This window comes from Micropterus dolomieu, linkage group LG19 (assembly GCF_021292245.1).
Source record: "Micropterus dolomieu isolate WLL.071019.BEF.003 ecotype Adirondacks linkage group LG19, ASM2129224v1, whole genome shotgun sequence".
NCBI classification, from domain to species: domain Eukaryota; kingdom Metazoa; phylum Chordata; class Actinopteri; order Centrarchiformes; family Centrarchidae; genus Micropterus; species Micropterus dolomieu.
In genome coordinates this window covers 9,367,989-9,388,425 of record NC_060168.1, presented here as the reverse complement: position 1 = coordinate 9,388,425, position 20,437 = coordinate 9,367,989, and the positions used below count along the sequence as shown (strand labels likewise).

General features: G+C 40.2%; 1 protein-coding gene across 2 annotated transcripts in view; it reads right to left on the bottom strand.

Moving 5' to 3' along the window:
- Positions 1 to 4,967, bottom strand: part of si:ch211-26b3.4 (connector enhancer of kinase suppressor of ras 2) — a 49,829-nt gene extending 44,862 nt beyond the window's left edge. For both annotated transcript variants that reach the window (XM_046031611.1, XM_046031612.1), the window contains exon 1: positions 4,755 to 4,967. In XM_046031611.1, coding sequence (XP_045887567.1) covers positions 4,755 to 4,931 — 177 coding nt within the window. In that variant the 5' untranslated portion in view covers positions 4,932 to 4,967. The remainder of the gene's footprint in view (positions 1 to 4,754) is intronic.
- Positions 4,968 to 20,437: the final 15,470 nt, after the last annotated feature.

Here is a 20,437-nt window from a genome sequence, read left to right as displayed (position 1 = left end):
CACACACACACACAGACACACACACACACACACACCTTCTTGTCGATGTAGTTGCCATAGCAGCCATGTGTGGAGTAGCCTGTCCTCTATGCTGATATTTCTACCATTGTTCGCAGAATCACACTCAGACATCGTTTCATGAAATGTTCCAGCAAAAAAGGAGGGCTTCACCATTTAATACTTTTCTTTTCAGAAGCATTAATCACTCTTCCTCTACTGTAGATTCACTACATACAGAAGCTTTTGCAGAACACTTGCACCAATATGTAGAGTATCTAACCTCTATTAATCAGGAGGTTATCGACTCGTGTGTTGCTCTCAGCTAGGAAGATCTGGGTTCACTGCTTAGCTCAGGCAGACGAGCTTTGTATAATGAGTGAATTTTAAATGTTTACTGCAGGTTTTTCTTATTACCCAAAACAAGTCCAGTTACAGTTTTCTTCTACTGGGTTCTAGTTTAAAAATAAAAACAGCGCTTTTTTTCTCTTGATTGTCATATAACAAGAGCTGTTTTCAGCTACTGAAATACAGAATACACATTATGAAGCAGTACATGGTTTGATTTGTTTGTAATGACATTTTCTTAGGAGACTGTTTCAAACAAAGTTTTTTAATTCATATTTGTATCATTCATAATTCATATAGTGACTATAACCAAAGTGCTATAACAAAAAACAAACAAACAAGGGAGAGAACAGTAAGACTAAAATGACACATACAGAAATGACAGAAACATGCATACAAACACACACAGAGTCAAAGGGCAAAAGATACAAGTAGGAGTGAGTGAGTGGAGGGGTCAAACGATGATGAAGGATGCTCCCTCAGAGACCAGGGCCGAACCCAAAGATAACATTCAACATTCATTTTAGCTTTCCTATATGGAATATCTGAGGACACCTGTCTAAAAAGCTCAAATGTTCAAATGAAGATAAAAATGAATATAAATATAAAATCAATTTGGAGTCACACAGAGTAGCACTGAAAAGGAACCAACATAGAGAACTGACTCATCTGCGTGAAAGAGAGGAGATGGCGACATGAATCACTTTCTCAGAACAAAAACAAAAGTAAAATTGGGGCATAATTCCAAACATAATAACAAAGCTACCTAATTATCATTATGGATTATGCCAAGATATTTTAAATTTCAGAGTAGTAAAGTTTTAAGGCAGAACATGCTGTCATAAGTTTTCTACCGGGTGCTCTGGTTTCCTCTGTACATCTAAACATGAAGTTTGAACCTGTAAATTCCTAATAGATTATGAATTTGTTTGTCTGTGTTAACCCAAACAGACTTCTGAACTGTATATGGTGTCTTTCTGCCTTTTGTCCAGTGTCATTAGATAATGATGCCATTCCTCTACTGCTGACGAAGAAAAGGAAGGTATGGAAATCAAATGGATCCACGCTAACTGAATGGCACTTCTCATTGTTATTTAAAGTGATTGTTAGACCTTAGATGGAACTAAAGCTTGGTCTAGTATGATACATCAAATAGAAAAGAGAAGTGGGCCTAAAATAGAACCCTGGGGACACCACAAGGACTGAATGGTGAAAAGCAAATCTCAACCTCACCAGCTGATCCAGAGGGTGCAGAATAAAGTTACGATTTGTGTGATAGATTTCACAGAGATAACCGGGACTCAGCCAGGTACCAGATAGACACAATCTACAAGGTACAACAAGATCTGTGAAGGAAATAATAATTACATTTTTAAAAAGATAATACACAGAAGTTAACTAATCATTTCATTATACAAATACTAACTGTACACAGTATGTTACCTGTTTATGTATGTACCAATGGGAATTGGTACATACATAGAAAGCTGCTATAGCTGACTTTGAACTTTGACTTTGAATAAGTGCTTGAGAAAGAAAAGGTGTATTTGAAGTCCTTTTCTGTATGTTTTAATTTTGCAATTTTTGTGTAACTGGAATACAATATGTCTGTATGTAATTTATGCATGTCTTTCAATTCAGATTTTGGGATGAGCAGTCAATTTATTCTTAAGTTTTGCCTATTTCCCAGCAATTCACTGCACCCACTTAGCTTATATGCTAGAGGCCAAAACTCGAATGCATAGACATAAAAGGGACTTTTCCACATTTACAGCAGGAATGAAAGCTCAGTAAGTGCTTGGAACTTGCATTGATCAAGGGCCACAGAAGTTCCCCTTTTTTTACTGCAGAAAGTCATAATGGTTGAGCCAGGGGGACAGGGTTTTGCTTTCCTTATGACAGATTATTTTGCTGACAACAGTGAATTGTCCTTAAATATCCAAATATTCAGAGGTACTATAGAGCTGTGTCCCTTTCTTACCTGGAGAGTTGGCCTACAGTTAATGAAAGGTAGGAGGTCAGTTGAGACTTGCTTTCACAAAAAAACATTTACTCAACAAAATAATTGCTGAGATCTTGGAAATTCGTTACAAAAACAGACAAGTTGTAAACCAGCGAGTGAGCACACCCAAAAGGTTTGATAGACATGACAACTAAAACTCCAAAAAGTAAGGCCCAAGTTGTAATGGAACTGGAATTATTCTTTGTGACTAGTCACAACAGTAGTTTTAGTGGTATGCCTTGTCTACCTGGCATCTTTATATGTGTGTGTGGTGTGTATCCAGTTTCAGGACATATGGTGATTGCTGCTCTGGGACCCTCATTCCCATGCTGGAACATTTGAATGAGAAGAGGTGCTGATTAGTACACACACAAGCATGTGTGCATACACACACTCTCTCCCCCACCACCACACACACACAAACACATTCAAACATCCCCAACTAATCCAGCCATGTGTGCCTGAGAGATAAGGTGCATCCTGCATACTCTTTCTACATACTCCCTCTTTTCCCTTTTCCTCTCTCACTCTTCCTTCCTCTCTCTTTCTCTCTCTGGGAGAGTAGCACCTAATTCCCTCTAATTCTCTAATCCTGAGCAGGGCCACTGCACATACAGTCAGCAGTGACCGAGGCAGTACACACAAAGCAGGGCCCAGAGGATTTTTCTAGCCATTTCTTAAGCAAATATCAATAACTGGTGGGGGGAAATAAACAACAACCAATATATAAATCTTTATACCTGTGAGACTTTCTCCGCCAGTTAAATGAAAGTAAACAATTCTTACTCAGAAATTCTGACAAACTGAGCAAAAATGATCAGTTTGTAGTTTTTGACATAAATGCTCTTTACAACCGAATTATATGTAAAATTCATTCTAAAATACTGATGGCAGATATTTAGTGGATACAAAGTCTGGGTATGGAGTGAAATGTTTTGTCTGAAAGAGTTTCGGCATCAAAACCAAAACAATATTTTGTCTTTGCTTTTCCACAAAAACCTCATTTAACAAAAGAAGCAAGTATACTCAAATGTCATCTACTGTTAGACACTGTGCAAAAACGTTGCCTAAATACAAATGTCTAAAATAGGATGCTGTAGTTGGCAAGCTAACTGCTAACATGCAAGCCATTCGGGAGCATGCTAGCAACATGCAAGCTTTTTTGTACTTTCTCTGTACTTTTTTTTTTTACCTCCCCTTGGCATTTTGTTCTTGGGATTGTACATAATATTGTTCAATGTAAGAGTTACTGAGGAGGGAAAAAGGCTGTATAAGCTAACAAGTGGTTGCTAATGGGACATTACATTCACAGTTTATTCAAAAAGTTTGTACTATAGACACCTGTCTCATAACTGTCTACAAGCCAGTCCTCCTCAGTATGGCAGTTTATACTCCGACAAAGGAGGGATAAATAAAAATGGAGAGTGCAGGTACGTTAGCTTCCTCCATCTTTAGCTCTCCCTTCCCACAATGGTCAGCACTGTCATGACAGCAGTCAACAGTGCACATTAATTAAAGTGTCAAAGTTCACCAAAGTTGAACTCAATGAGCAAATCCACTTATTGCTACAAATACACTCGAATTAACGTGGCTAGGCACCAGACGTTTGAGGCAAACTTTCTGTACTGACAGTTTTTGATTCTTGATGCTATTGAATCATTTCTATAGGTACTGCAAAAGTATAGGGATACAATAACAGGTCCTGTTCGGTACTGTAAATGTTGAAAAGTGTTAATTTGTGTCAAAATATTTTCTTGGCATATATGTCAATCAAAACCATCAATTTATTTGACTTTGTGGTCAATAGAATAATTTAATAAAACTGTATAATTACACATGTACACTTTTTTTTATTAATCTCTAATCTGTAGATTAAAAAGAGAAAAGCATTTTAATTTTTTCTCCTACCTCCACTAAGCTGATTAAGTATTAAAACTTTATCTTATCTCTTAATTCACTTGTATCAAACATCAGTGGAGAAATAAAAAGGGCATTGTGGCTAGCTAGTTTAACTGAAAACACCAGCCAGTGCAAGTAATGTTAATCACCCATAAACTGTACTATTTGCAGCATCACCTCTTGTAACAGTAGCTGAAGTTTTAATTGATGAAGATTAACGCAAATAAAGTTGGCAAGCTAATGCTACTTAGTATTACTTAATTACTTAATTAATGTATTCAGTTGTACTTTTGACTTGTGTGTTAAACTTTTACTACCTTTTGTTAGTTTTATGGCTCCATAGTTTTGGTTCATGGTAGTCTCATACCAATCTAGTATATCGGACCAACACCACGGCACACTCAAACCCACAATAACACACACATCCAGGACCTACATATACATCACTCCTTCCAAAGTATCATCGATTGAGAGACATAATGTCAGTAAGTAACAGAGGCTGACTGACCAGGGCACAGAGGAGGTCGACAGCTTCCAGAATGAGCTCCTGATGTCCTATTCTGGTGACACCCAGCTCCTCCAGCTCCTGATGGGTGATGTGCAGCAGCTGCTCTCCCCCCATCTGCTCCCGCTCGAAACTCTTCACGTACTGCTGGAGACAGTCATCCAGACCTGAGAAGAGCATTGCAAGAGGTTAGCCAGTGTTGATGTTCATCTACTATTGCTGGGTATAAGGGGCCTGCTGGTCAGCCTTGGCCCAAAAAGGACAACATATTATTATTGGTCTAATTAGTGTTTTAGAGAGCGTTCTGGCCCTCCAGAGGGAAATATTGATCAATGACAGAGAGAAATACAAATTGGAGTTGCTATCTGACATATTGTACTCTGAATACTGGTCCACTTAGATGCAACACAGAATTCAGGCATGAGTGCAGACACCCACACAAAAACACCCTGCGAGAGTGTGTCTTACTCTGCCAAATAGAAACAAAAGCCAAACACTAGCTATAGCCAGAATTTTTTTTGTTTGTTGGCAACTTACAAACTGTCACCTAGGAAACACATCTGTTGGTTCAGCTTCAAATATCTGATGATGTAAACCGTGCTGTAATAAGATTTCCTTTCATGCCACTGCTTTTTACATACACAAGAAGAATATAAGTGTTATATAAGTATAATAATTGTGTTTTCAGAGTCTGCACAGGAAGAAACCTGAATTTCATGCACATTCTGAGTGATTAAGGGTGTGTCCAAAATATTCCTAGACCAATGTGAGTAACATATTGACGTATGACTTTCCGTTGTTAAGCCGTGGCTGCCTGCCATGCAGAGAGCCAATCAGCTGCACATAGACGTGGTGGGTCCAGGATACTATTGATCAGTACGAGCCTCAGGCTTTGAACCAAACAAAGTCAGCAGAAAGCACACCTCCCCACAGACCTAATGAACAAGCCTGCTCCAAAATGAGCGTACACAGAGCAAAAAACGCATGAGAGGAAGCAAATCCATGCACACATACACACACACACACACACACACACAAACACACATAAGGAACCACAGAAACACAGAAACAGTACACAGTACACATACAAATACAATTACAACTGCTGTTGTTATTCAGGGTCCTGACGCCTCTGTGGAGGCATGTTGTTAAAGCCGAGTGGAGCTGTGAGGAAAACACTGATGCCCAAGGGAAGCGATGCTGACAGAGAGCAGACAGTATGGTAGCACCTTAACAGTCACCACACATACACACACATTCACTACAAAGGATGAGCAAGAGACATCTTGCTCTTGGTATGCCATGGGACATAACAGACAAAATATAAGCCTACTGTTGCTCTGAGTGACACAGACAAACAATCTTGTTACAGTTCTAAATCTAACACGTCAGTAAGGCTCTGCTCTGTAGCACCACACATGGAAATGGTTTAATGGAATACATTCCCAATAGACTCCCGAGAAACACTTCATATCCCACGTGTTAGTATGTGTTTCACATATTATCTCATGCAAGGCTGATATGACGGCAAGTTTTTACATGTATGTGAAAACTATGTGAAATCAAGTAGGCCATATGATAACTTGTTTTCACATGTGCATATGTAATTTGGTGTGCTAATCAGGTGATGCTACTTTAGAACATCTAAGTAGTAAAACATTTGAAAACATGGCTTAAAATTAAAACAGCTTCAATATTAACATGTACTACTACCTGTCCAAAAGGTCACAAGATCAATCAGAGAGGTCATGAGATTAAGGATTAATAGAAACGAGCAAAAACAGTTCTGTATGTATTCATTTCTTTAAACTTTTCTCTGCTCTCCGCTTTTGTTGTGAAATATTGGGAAATTTGACCTTTTCTGAAGTTTAACCGAAGTGTAGAAACTGAATCTGAAATGGGACAAGGGGCCCCAGCTAGACACAGACTTTTTGGAAGAGGTCACAAGGCAAAAACATTGGGGAACAACTTGTTTAATCTTAAACAATGTGTTGCATTTTATAAAATATAAATCTGAAAAGTAACTGGTAAGCGGTAAAAGAATATATAGTAAAAAGTACATTTAGTACAAAGTAGCATAAGGAAGGAAATACTTAGGATATAAGGAGATACTCAAATAAGAATAGAGACCGCAGAATTGTACTGAAGTCAGTACTTTTAGTAAATAGTTACTCTCCACCACTGTATGTGACATATAGAAAGAGATTTTTTATTTGTTCAACATCTGACCTACGTGTGTGCATTCATGGTCTTTCATGAGGACATTTAATGTGTGTTTTTTTCTGTAAAAATCTATTTAAATTGTTGTGTGTGCTCTCATGCCCATAGTTTCTCATCTTTATTCAGGCAAACAAAGACAAATTTCAATAAATTGTATTTTAATTAGCTGCTTTTCCTTCCTTTCAGTGTAAAATGTTTATTACATTCGGGAAATAGTTGAGTGTGGTCTAATAAATCATCACCAGTGCTGGCAGACATATATAAGTTGACTGAACATGCAGACTTATTTAGCTAGCTAGCAGCTATAGGAGCCACAGCCACGCAGAGAACATGGAGGCAGAGAGGAAGCCCTGCTGCTAACAACTAGGATTTCTAAATATCTGACTCCTGATCCTCACTATAAGAAAGACATGAGAAGAAAAAGAACAAAACAGATGCTATTTCTCAAAATAGACGTCTTTATGTCCATACCTAACTAAAGTCAGCCTCCGGAACCAAACAAAACGTTCCTTCTCTTCCCCTCTGCCACTCCGTCAATCTGACATTTATCCCTCCCTGTTTACACCTCTGCCTCTCAAAGGTGCTGAAGCACTTTTTCACAGTAGCCATGTCAAAGTGGCAGGTCATGGCTTATGTCATCATAATGCAAACGCACTCTCTGACTAAATTTGCAAAATGACGACAGTATGACATCTTCATTGCACATTTAAGGTTTTCTGCGTGTGGAAAAAGTAGATCACACTTATTATTCTAGTTGCCACTTTAGTCCTTTTCCTGGTTTCTAATGATTAACAGTTCCACCTTTCTTTCCCCACCTACAATAATATATAAAGTATATAAATTATATAAAGAGGTGATGAATAAAGAATCAAAGAAATCCAGGCTGACTACCACTGCTTGCTCTGAGAAAGCAACCTACTATAGCTACTGCAACTTCTACTACTGCAATGCACTCATAGATTAATGGGTTGCTGAGTTGACAGCAGTGCATTTAGTGGCCATTCTCTTTAAGGTAGGATTTGTTGTTTCAATATATATGAATTCTCACTTGAATATCATAGTATATGTAATTAGTTAATATCTGCAGCAGTTGTGTCTGTAAGAAGCACAAACAAATAATTTTTTATGCCGCCCAAGTGCCATCTCACATCAGACTGTTTATTGTGTTCAAAGTAACTGCAGGAAATATGAAAACTGACCTCTTGCTTAAGTAGGCCATGCAGTGTAATAAGAGTCAAACAAATCCTGCAGCTGAAATAAACAAAAAGTAATTTTGCATGAGTAATGTCAGAAGTGTCTCTCCGTGTAATCAAGTCTTAAGCTTCTCCTAGTTTCCCCTGGGAGCTATACTGACTTTCAAATTAGATATTTTATCATAGCCTAACCACAGATAGAAATGTGGTTATGGGAGGCCACACAAATGTCTTTCCAATAAATATTATTTTTCGTGCTGCGATTTGGGACCTCAACATTGAACAGTATTTGCTGAACCAGCTTTCCCATAACACTTTAAATATCTCTTTGTGATACAAATTGTCCAATTGTAAACAGTCAACTTTCATCTACAAGACAGTTTTGATATACTTAAGGCTTTAAATGTATTTTTGTATTTCTTTGTATGGCTATTATTGCATGATGTACAAATGACAATTCAAGTACTCACATCCTAAATTCTGCTGTGACACTTGGATTTGTGAATGGTGAGTCAGCTCACTTTTGTAGGCTCCTTTTTTAAGTTGAATAAAAGCCTTTTTCAGAAACTTTATTGAACAAAAGCACCAAAAAATAGTGCTGGGTTTTGATGGCTGGTTCTATTTTGGGTCTGGTTCCAAAATCTTCTTACTATGAGTTATGGGTTCCTTCATGTGAACAAAATGTTACAGCTATGTTGGTTATTTCATTTGAGAGATTTCTGTATTTCTGTCATAGTCTGTCCTCTTTTCATTAGTGTGAACTGGGCGGGATACTTTTGGAAATAACTATTTTAGGATTTTGGAATAATCAAAATCTGATGGCACTGGTGGGTTGTTTGATAATGTTGGCCGGCCACTCTCAATCAATTGTGAGTCGCTTTAGTTAAAAACGTCAGCTAAATGAATAAATGTAATGTAAATGATTGTTGTTGTTTCAGGAGATTAACCTCCAGCTATCTCTTAACAAATCTTCTCTTTCTTCCGTCTGTCTGTAGCAATGTGTAAAATATGTAATATGTCCAGCAAAGCTTGAATTTTAGTTCTATTAATTACAATTTCAAAGTCGTATTTTTAAAAACTTCATTTATCTTTGATTTTTGTTACACATTGCTGAAAACTAGAACTTGAAAACTAAATTAGATTTTGAAAGGAATTTACAAAGTAAACCATAAGGCTGTAATATTTTTCAACCTCAAAGAGTTTAACAACTACACTGCAGAGTTGCAGAGTTTTTACTCATCAAATAAAATCAGTCAATCAAAAGGATTCAGATTCTTTAATCTATGCTTTAGATTTTAAAAAATGCTGTTGAACCACATCCTTACCACAAAGGCACAACATTTTTATTGTTTCTCCCATGTTTGTTTAGTATCCCCAGCCTAATGTAGGATCCAAATATATGTAGTGAAAGTGAAACATCTCTGTAAGAAACACTGCAGAATCCCATGACCCCGGCCATCACTAAACCCCAGCGTGCTGAAGCTTGAGCAAGCATCTCATGTTGACAGCTTCATCCACTTTTCATGCAGTTCCCTCCCATTTTTTCCTCTTTCCTGGGCAAAATAAATAAATAAAATCCCTCCCCTTCGGAAACACGAGGGTTGCCAGGCAACCAGAGCAAGAGAGGCCTCAGAGAAGAAGTGAGGGATCAGCAGTCGCTGCCCCTCAGGAACCTGCACTGATGCTAGGCTAAGGAGTCGCACACCGACACACTATAAGTACACACACAAACACACACCATGTAGCCTTTATATGTGTTCCACACACTGAAGGCCATAATAAAAAGACTGCAGCTTCATATGGCTCCAACTAAAAGACTTGCAGAGCAGTTACTTTACTGCGTGGCCATTAACATCAACTGAAATAAAACTGTCAAACATGTGTTTTCCTTTGAGAGCATGTTTGGGTCAGAGTAAAGCCTGGGCTAAGAACGACAGCAGGCGGCAAAGACTCCTGTCCCGTCGCCTTTCCCCCCATCTGCAAGCTTCCAGCTAGAGTAAGTGCTTTGGTAAGTGCGAAGAAAAGACACACAACACTCACTAAAAATATTCCTACTGTGAAATATTCATCACATCATGACAGAATATTCTTAAGACCGTGGCATTTTAGCTCCCCGGTATGTGAGCTTTCAAGTGCACCACAGCCTTCTCTCCGATATACAGCAAGCAGGGAGGTGTCAAGAGGCAATCTGAAGGAACAGGGAGGCGGAAAACAGGGTCAACCAGGAAGCAGCAAGGAGTTCAGAGGCAGAGCTCGACTCTGGGGATCTAAACGACCTGAGAGAATCTGAAGTGACAACAGACATACTGGAAGTATAACAACATGTTAACAGGAACTTTAGCTTTAACTCAGAAGCCCTCACTATCCCTATTATACCCCATTCAGTCTATTTTCAGCTGTAGTTTGGGAAGAGAAGAAGACTGCGCTTGCAAATGTAGAGTAGAGAAGCACACTTGTCTAAATAAATCCATCCAGGAGGAAATGGTGTTTGTGGCAACTTGGGTAACATGGGTTTTCTACAAAATAATCACAAAAATGTCCATGTTGACATTAAATCTGCTCCACTAAATATGTTTTTTTAACAAAGGATCAAATTACTGTGTGTAATGTAAAAGGGGTTGCTCGTAGTAACGAGGCCTCAGACAGTTAATACCGACAGTACCCTTCAGTTCTCTGGAACATTTTAGCATTTTTTAGCTCATTGTTTTGGTTTTACTCTCACAGCTCTCAACAGTGTTGTACAGAGCCCCCGGAGGGTCACGGTCACTAGCAGATTGGCCCGTCGGGAGAGTCGGGACATTTCCTGTTGGCCTGGGGCCATTTTGGCCTGCCGTTAATTGTCAAGGAAACATTAAATACATGTATTGACGTTTTTTGATATGATTGATGCTTGCTATATAAAGTTTCAACATTTGAGCAAACTCTGTATATCTCATTCTATTCTTCAAAAGTGTAGCCTAGGCTTATTTTTTGTGTCCAGCCTTGTACGTTTGTATGTGCTATGATTAGTGTAGCCTACCTCGGCTATTTTTCGGCTACTCGAGTTTTTAATTGTGCACCCATAGCTATAGCATACCTTGAAAACTCAGTGTTCACATAGGCTACTTTAATGATCAGTCCCAATTGTCTGTAGATGAACATATTGGCAAAGAGTATACCTGGTTTAGTACCCGTTCCATCAAAAAGTAGGATTAATCCACAACATTAGCGTTTTGGTGGTTTGTGTGAACAGGGTGGCCTGGGATGGAGTCAAATTCCCGGCCTGAATTATTGTGCCAGTCCGCCCCTGGTCACGGTGAGAATAATTGTGATGACTACTTTTGCTTTTCCTCGCAACATGTCACCTCGCAATATTTTGTGTTCCCTCGCCATACGTATTGCATTCTCTCCCAATACTTTTGTGTTACCTCGCAATTATTTTCTTCTTTCATTCCTTCAGAACTGTGTCTATTTCCACTCAGCTGCTCCCAGCGCAATGCCCCATATAGATCCGCTTATTGAATTTGACTGGGCATTACCTATGCTGATATAGCACTACTGCTCAATAAGCATGGTTATGTAATAAATCAGACCAGACCAGGCACCATGGCGGGTGCTGTGATCGCCCCAGAAGAGAGAAAAGAGAGCCGGTATAGGAGCCATGCTGGCCCAGCTTAGACTTAAGGCCACTCCTGGGTATTGGGACTCAGGCTGCCAAGCAGCAGGAAATCAGAGATTGTTGTGCCCACATCTTTACAGAGACCTGCTGCATCAATATCCCGGATGCAGCACTTGCCGGGAGCACCGTGTTCTGAGCGGTCAGAGCACTGGACTCCGGCAACATGATAGGAGGCAGACTCTGCGTTTACGTCGATGATGTTTAGTGCTCAAACGCAGTCAAAGTGGATGGACACTGTTTCCCAAATGTCAGACTTTTTATGTGAAAACCATATTATCATCACTGTGCTGGTGCTGCTGTTTACATTCTCCCAGAGGCAAAAAAATGCACTGCAGCATGAGCTATTCCCTTGGTGTATACATGTGTATATAAATAACTGTATCTAGGCCTATTGTTCTATTTTATTTATTTTATATGTTCCCCTTTTCTAATATACATTTTATTATCTGTTAAGTACTATCTGTGTAGCATGAAGGAACGACAAACTTTCATTTCGTTGTACAACTTTGTGTTGTAGGCTATAATGTACCTACATTATGTGATCATATTTTGATCTTTTCAGAATGCACTGCTCATTATGTCACCTAATCTATTTCATATTACTTCCAGAATGATAAATAAACCACCTTGATACTTGATACCGTGAAAGTTGATATATGTGCAGTTGTCCTGAGTACAGTAACTGTGGCCTACTATTATTAAAATTCAACATTTTATATTCCGTATTTAATCAGGAGTCCATATCTTTCCATCTTGTATTTGTCCAGTGTTGTAACCTTGCCTGAGAGGCTAGATAATCATTGTCTTGTTTTAAATGACACTGAAAATGAGTCGGGACTGGCCCCCCAGAGAGCTTGCTGCTGAAAATCTTGGATTTCATTTTGTGCATGCGCATGTGAACACATTTTTATAAACATAGATAGTTGTTTTTCACTCTCACTTTTGTCGGGCACTATATCACAGAACACAGCGCTGGAAGTGGCTTGCAAGCAAGAGACAGACCAAGAGATCCACTGCTCAGCTAGGTTAGCAAGACAGACTAGAGAGAGATGGGTCTTGTCAGAAGTGCCGGTGCGCAAGAAAAAAGTCACGGTACGCAAAAAAGTAAAATGTAACAACGAGTACCGGCCCACTTCAAGCACTGTTTAAGTTTAATCCACTAATTACATAACCATGCCTATTGAGCAGTGGCAAAATGTCAAAATAGGTTATGCCCAGTTCAAAGTAAAATTCAATGAGCTGATCCATACTGGGGCGCTGGGAGCAGCTGAGCGGAAATAGACAGCTATGGCTCAGAAGCAATGGAAGAAGAAAAGTATTTCGAGAGAACACAAAATATTGTGAGGTAACGCAAAACATTCTACGACCGAATGCAAAAGTAGTCTTAAAAAATGTTCTCACCGTGACCCGTCTAAGGCTATTAAAGGCTAATGTTGCTCTGTGTCTGCTGGATGTCTACAAAAACATTTGCTGATGATTGCCATACCAATGTTCTAAAGTTAGTATAATATGCCAATTATGTTGGCCCGAGCACAGTAACTGTAGGAGCTTGATGCACAAGTGTCCAAAATGTGTAAATGCAGGTTTAGACAAACATGTTTATTTGGCTGTGTGCAGTTTCATTGTTCATGTTCAGTGAGCCAATAATCTGAACAATCTCAACCTTCCTCAATGAATCTTCTGTGTTATCTTGAAATCTTGGTTCTTCCTGTTTTTCTTATTATTATTGCTCGGTTGCTGAATATTGAGAATAATTCAATATTTGTGCTATAACATGAAGTATAAACTCTCTTAAAGACCAAAACAAATGACTCAAGAGTCATAATACCTTAAAACTGATAATGTGCTGAAGCAGACAAACCTAAAGCTTTGCAGTAATAGAGTGCTGAAAGCTAAGCTAAAATAAACTGTTAACTCCATATAGACATCCTGGCCACTATAAAAGGATAAAAGCTGAAATTCTAAATCTAGTTTGTAATCTATCTTAAGTCAGGGTTTCTCAACATGTGCTGGCTTGTAAACCCAGCAGTTTAGTGGTCATGTGGTTTTTAACACAATTTATGCTAAATCTATATATCTCCAGTGGCCCAGTCTGTATATCATGCAATCCCATGTGGGGTTCTGATCCCCAAGGCTGGGAAACTTTATTTGAAGTTAATATATGTGGTCGTAAAACTGCAGCCCCCCGGAACAACAGGTGCAAAATCAACCGAGTAAAACACATAAGAACATCCACTCACACCCACACACACACACACACACACAGGCCCCTCTGTCCAAGAGCCCGGATAGAGTGGGTGCTTTGATATGATGCCCACTGCATCTCCGATTCTATGCACCGCTCTGCCTTTCCCCTCTGTGCTTTCCCCATCTTTCTCTGTCATGCCCACCCTTCCCCTTGCACACTCCCTCATTTCCTTCCCCATCTTAGCCTCTTCAGCCTTTCTTTCATTTTGCTTCGTGCCACCCCAATACTGAATCCATGTCCCTGCTTTCTCTCACTCTCTCTCTCTCTCTCTCTCTCTGCTCAGGGCCATAACACAGGAGTGAAAGCTTTGTGTGTGTGTGTGTGTGTGTGCGCGTGTGTGTGCAAGTGCCACATGCATATGTGCCTCATTATGTCTCTAAATGTTTGTGAGAGGATGTAGATCGGGCATCTGTGTGTGTGCATGGTTCCCCATCTTATGACATGTGCTGTGACTCCAACACGATCAGATCTGGTTTCCATGACTACCGATGCCCCACTTAATGCTGCTGCTCCAGAGTTTGTGTGTCTATGCATGTGTGTCAGTGTGCACATACGTGCATACCATATATTTCAGCGAACATGTGCATTCCTTTGAGTGCACATATATCTGTGGGCATCCATATGCAGCATGCATCTCTGCATATTTTGTTTGTGTTTTAAGAAGAGGATTCCTCTGTGTGTAAATGTGAGCGTGTGTGTGTTTCCTCACAATAAGGCACGCAGTTTAATCTTTAATGCAGCTGAAACTACAACAAGTACACAGAGCCAGGGGAAGTGTGTTTTCCAGCAGACTTCTTTACCATGTCAGCAGGAGACTAAATCGGGGGACACAGTATGGATCGGTAGTGAACATAGTTCTCGACACTCAAGGACACCCAAACAACCAAATAACCTCCAGAGGATTCTTTCAACAGAGGAACAAAGCATTTCATGCAGTAACATCAGGTCTCATTTTCCATGCCGTACCACTGCTGCGCATTTATATGTTAAAATGTTCTACAGATAATAAGTTGAGATCTCAGTCATTCATTCAGTCCCTTGCACTGACTGAAATGTCAAACATGACCTTTCTTTTAAGATTTTGTGTGCCGATACATTAAGACGCAAAGAGGAACAAGAGAGATTACTACAGGAAAAGTGACCTGCCTTATTCATTTTCCTGTCACTGTATGCATCAGCAGGCTGCCAATACCATGCGCCTGAAAGCACAGGGTGATCTTATGAGAATACACAGCAGCGAGAGCTGAGATGAAGTCTATTTTTCTTTGGTGCCATAACTGTTAAAGCACAGATCCACATATGCGTCATACTTTACACATCAATTGCGTCTGCACACACCCTAGCAGATACATACCCTCACACACACACACATACATAGAGGAAACTCCTCCGGTGTGGGTGTTCAAATCAAAACAAACGCTGATGAGTCATCTTTCTGCGAGCCTCACCAGTGTTCTGCTGCTGGAGCAGTCCCTCTAAAGCTACAGTATAGGCTGCTTGGCTTGGTGGCTAGCTGTGTCAGGTTTTCTTGATAGGATTGCAGAGAATCCCGTCTCTCTGTCTCTCTCATATGACAGGAGGAAAAGGAGCTGCTATTCACAAGACCTGGATAAAGCTTGTAATTTTACCGCTTTCTCTGTGCTGGGTAAGGATGGATTCCTAAAAAGCTGAGTCCGAAAATTTTTTCCTCTGATGAAAGTCACGAAACCTGATCCTATCTTTATCATTCAAACTGTCCAACTCCAAGTTGATGATCTCACAAGGCCAGCCTAAATGCAAATGTAGCTATTTCAAAGGTGGTAAGATCAGTATGAAGAAAAACATAATTTACAAAATCCACTGGTGGAAAATAAGTACATTTAAGTCATGTACTTGAGTACAATTTTGAGGTACTTGTACTTAACCTAAGTAATAGCATTTTGTGTTTCTACTCCACTACATTTCAGAGGGAAATGTTGCCGTTTTTATTCCAGAACATTTGTCTGACAGCTATACTTACTAGTTGCTTTGCAGACTAATACTTTAACTGCAATAAATTTTACTATTTTATAAAATATAATTTTATAGATTACTCTACCCAGTAGTACAAAAAGTAGCTAAAGTCAGCTTCAACCAGCTAAAGCTAATGTACCAGCATTAGTAAAGAAATACTATTGGTTTAATAAAAAAACAATACTAAAAACTTAATTAATAATAAATAAAAAACACATAAAGGAATGTTTCAGATGCCTTTCATTTTGAATTGTTGATCAAATTAAAAACAAGAAAGTCGTAAGATTTTTGGCCTGTTGAAGGACTTTTTATCGATTAAAAAATGATCATGCAACAAATTGTGTCTTTTCAAACAAATGTGTCATTTATGATCATCAAGAATTAACATTTTAGGGAAGATTTGAAAAACTTTATTTCAATGAAGCAGTATAATCTTGAAAATATTTAAATTTCTATATGTAATATTGATGATATTTTGAGAGTTTTGTGGTTAGTGCACGTAGTTCAGGGGCGCCCCCATGGCTTGGGGATCAGGATGCTGGCCATGGGCCGCGGCATCCCCTGTTCAGGTCTTGCTGGGGACCTTTGTTGCATGTAACTTCGCCATTTTCTGTCATCTCTCTAATGGTGCTGTCCAGCACTAAATGTCTCCAATAATAATAATAATAACAAAATTAGTACACACAATTCAGATAATGGTTAGTTACGTAGCTACAATTAGCTGTTGTCCACAGACAGAAAAGCCAATGATGCCCCCACCATCCAGAAATGAGAAATAATGTGAAAAGCAATTTGTCTCAAAGATGTAGGTGAGGACAAATGTTTGCTATTAGCACCTATGTGTCTTATATCTGTGTACATTAAAAATACTTTTTGACTACAGTACTACAGGTCTCAATGTCGCTGCTCCCTAGAAATGGCACAAGACTGGACAGATCAGTGTGAGAGAGATGAAGAGCTTCCAGAAAAAGAGGCCAAATCAAAGCCCCTGTAAGCATACAGATTAATACTAGCCTTTCGCCTTTTACTTTATTCATAAGAAAATAAGATCTGAGCATAAGCCTGCCACTGAGGGTCTGTGTTCGAAGCCCCAAAGGAAGAAGGAGGGGGCTTCACAGGAGCAGGGACAACACTGGGAGATGTTGGCGAATGCGTATGAAAATGGATCTCTGAGTCCCAGCTCTTCATGTGGAAGAGGCCAGGAGACTGTTTCAAAGAACGCACATGAGGAGGCCAAGAGTGGAGCAATAACAAGACAGAGAAACAACATTACTTCAAGAGTTTCAAGCGACAGTCACTGTTCAGTTTTCTTTGTCTTTACTTTACAAACCTAAAAGGTTGGCTCAGTGTATTAGATTATTTGAGACCTACAAATAATAGCGAGTGTCACCAACAATTAAATGTAATCATTCTGCTTCATCAGATTCAGCTCATAGTTTTAAATCACTTTCTTAATGCTCACACCTAACACTCTTGGAGCCTATGAGAGAAGGGGAAATCATTGGTTTTCTTTGGGTGGAATCACTGCCACATGCAAGGTTTTATTTTAACACATGGTTTCTTGGGTCTGACTTAACTTAACTCATAGGCTCCAAACTGGTAGCATGTTTTTAAACAGGAAAGTGTAATTAACTCCACACTTGTTTCTGTCATGGCAAGTTCTCTCCTTAAAAGCTCTGATCACTTCTATCTGTCTTGCTTGCCTACGTTTGCAAATCCCGATAAGTCAGTTATATTGTGTGTGTGTGTGTGTGTGGCATCAAAAACATTGAACCAAAACCAACATTTTCAGAGTGTTTTCCGTGTTGTACAACTCTAACCACATTTGGCCTGTTACTAATCTCATCTCCAATCAAATTTCAATTCAGCCTGTTTTAATGATCGGTGCAGGAGCACAGCTTTCCAGGTGAAACACTCCACTGGATAAGAGGTTGAAGCTGTAACTCCACTGGCTGTTTACTGTGGCTGAGGGGAGCAATTATAAAAGCAGGAACATCACTGTAATCACTCAACGTAACGCATCCCAAATGCTCCCTCACCAAGTCCACCTTGTCTTCTAATCTCACACAATAGTGCTTTGCCATAATGAAAAGGAACTCTACAGTCTTGAAATACACTTCCAGTTTTAGGAAATGCATAGATTAGCTGATGACACTATCTATCTATCTATCTATCTATCAATCAATCAATCTATCTATCTATCTATCTATCTATCTATCTATCTATCTATCTATCTATGTGTAATTAATGCAGACACACAATCATAAGCATGTATAGGAACATTCCATTGTGACTTTAAGTCATCACATGATGGTGATTAGGTCATTCTCTTAAGTAAGGTATTGCAGACACCCTCCCTCCCCATTTCCATTGTCTGTCAGTAGGCCCACAGTTTCTCTCACAGCTCTGTAGCTGACCAGAGTGTGTGAGAATAGCTCCTACCACACACACACACACACACACACACATTCACACAGGCATGATTAGTGATTACTCATTCATACTGTCTGTTTGAAGGGGCATATCTCGCGCAAGCGAAGCCAGGAACAAAAAAAGCGTGTGTGATCGGTGCCTTATATGGCAGGCGGCAATGCGCTGTCCAGGGTGCTGAAACTGACTGGCATTGGGGATGAGGGGTGGGGAGGGGGGGGTACATGCAGCTCACTACATTAATCATATACTCACGCGCACATGCACGTAGACACAAACACACACAGCGTGTGCTAATATGGTCTTAGAGCATGTGCCAGTGAGTGAAAGCGCAGATGACATATCTTCCACATTCATTGATGAGAGCTATGCTGCTGCTGCTGCTGCTGATGGAGTCAGCAGCAGCCTATAGGCTTTGACTTGCGCTCTCAAGCAAGCGAGATGACAGAATGCTGAGCCTCCACTCCCTGCTTCTTGGGGATATCCATTTCTGCACCGGCTCAAACGCATTCACCCTACTTTAGTGACTTTAATCAGTCTCACAGTAGTCAGTTACAGTGGCTAAAAACGCACACACAAGCTTGCAGGTTCGGATACGGAGAACACACATGCACACAGTGTGGCCCTCTGCTGCTCACCATCACCACCGCTGTCATCATCATCCTCAGCCTAACCACATTATCAGCCTGGTGCAATGAAGGTGATCCAAAATTACCTTTCATCCAGTCCAGCACTTGCTTTGGTGTCCATTTACTTATAGGTTCCATAACCAAAGCCATGGTGTCACAGTCTCTCCGAGGTGAACGGCACAGGACTCAATGCAGGCGACATAAAACGACTTGTCAGTCACATCTGGAATGACACGGCGGTGGATAAATCTAAGGAAAAATAAATTGTTGTCAGTTCTATTCTCTCCATCGGAGCATGGCCGCCTGCAGAAACGGTGAACGGGATGCGGTGGTGCAATCCACGTGCACACAGAGACACGCGCGCACACACAAAACACACACACACACACACACACACACACGATCTCTCCTTTCCCTCCCTCCCTCCTTTCTTTCTCTCACTCTCTCTCTTCTCTTTCTCGTGCCTTCCCGCCAGCAGCCCGCGCGCTGTGAGAAGTGGATTCGGTGGGCGCGAGGGGATGGAGCGACCCCTCCCCTCTCCTCTTTGCCTCCCGCCCGCCTCGCTGCAGCATCACAAGGGCCACCACTCATAATAGAGACCAGGGAATGGTGCAACGCACACCATATAGGGAGGAACTCTCTCTGTATCCCCCTGCCCCCGCCCCTCTCACACACACACTCACACATACCTACACTTACACACATCAACACACACACACACACAGATACACATGCACATACAGACAGAGCAACAAAGGCTTTATGCAAAAATAACTTAAACAACCATTCATGTATTTATTGTATAGGCTATAGGAAAACACCTTAATGCATCATATTAAGTGCAGTAGGGTATGTTGAGTCCCACAGACATCTTAAAAGTACCTATAGAAATATTACGGAAATTCAAAAAGAAAGATTTAAGTTTTTTAAGCTCTCAATCTGTGGATGAGGAAATCAGCACCAGTTGTTAGGCGCCGCTGCACGGTGTATGGGTTCAGCTGTGAGGAACAGCGCCCCCTGCTGCGCACCTGGGACACAGGTGACGTCATGGATTAAAGCACACGCTCCACACACCTCCACCCAAATCAGGCTCATAGGGAGATGGGAAAATTAGCAGGAAAGAAAGAAAGTCACTCCCGCAAAATAAAAAAGAAAAGAAAAGGGAAGATAAATTTAAAAAACACATTTTATAATGGCCATTCAACCTGTACAGTTACAACAACCATCATCACCATTGTCATCACCTGCATCATCACAGTCGACACAGTTACTGATCATAACGTGCTATCACGGAAGACATGTACTACAAGTGGTGT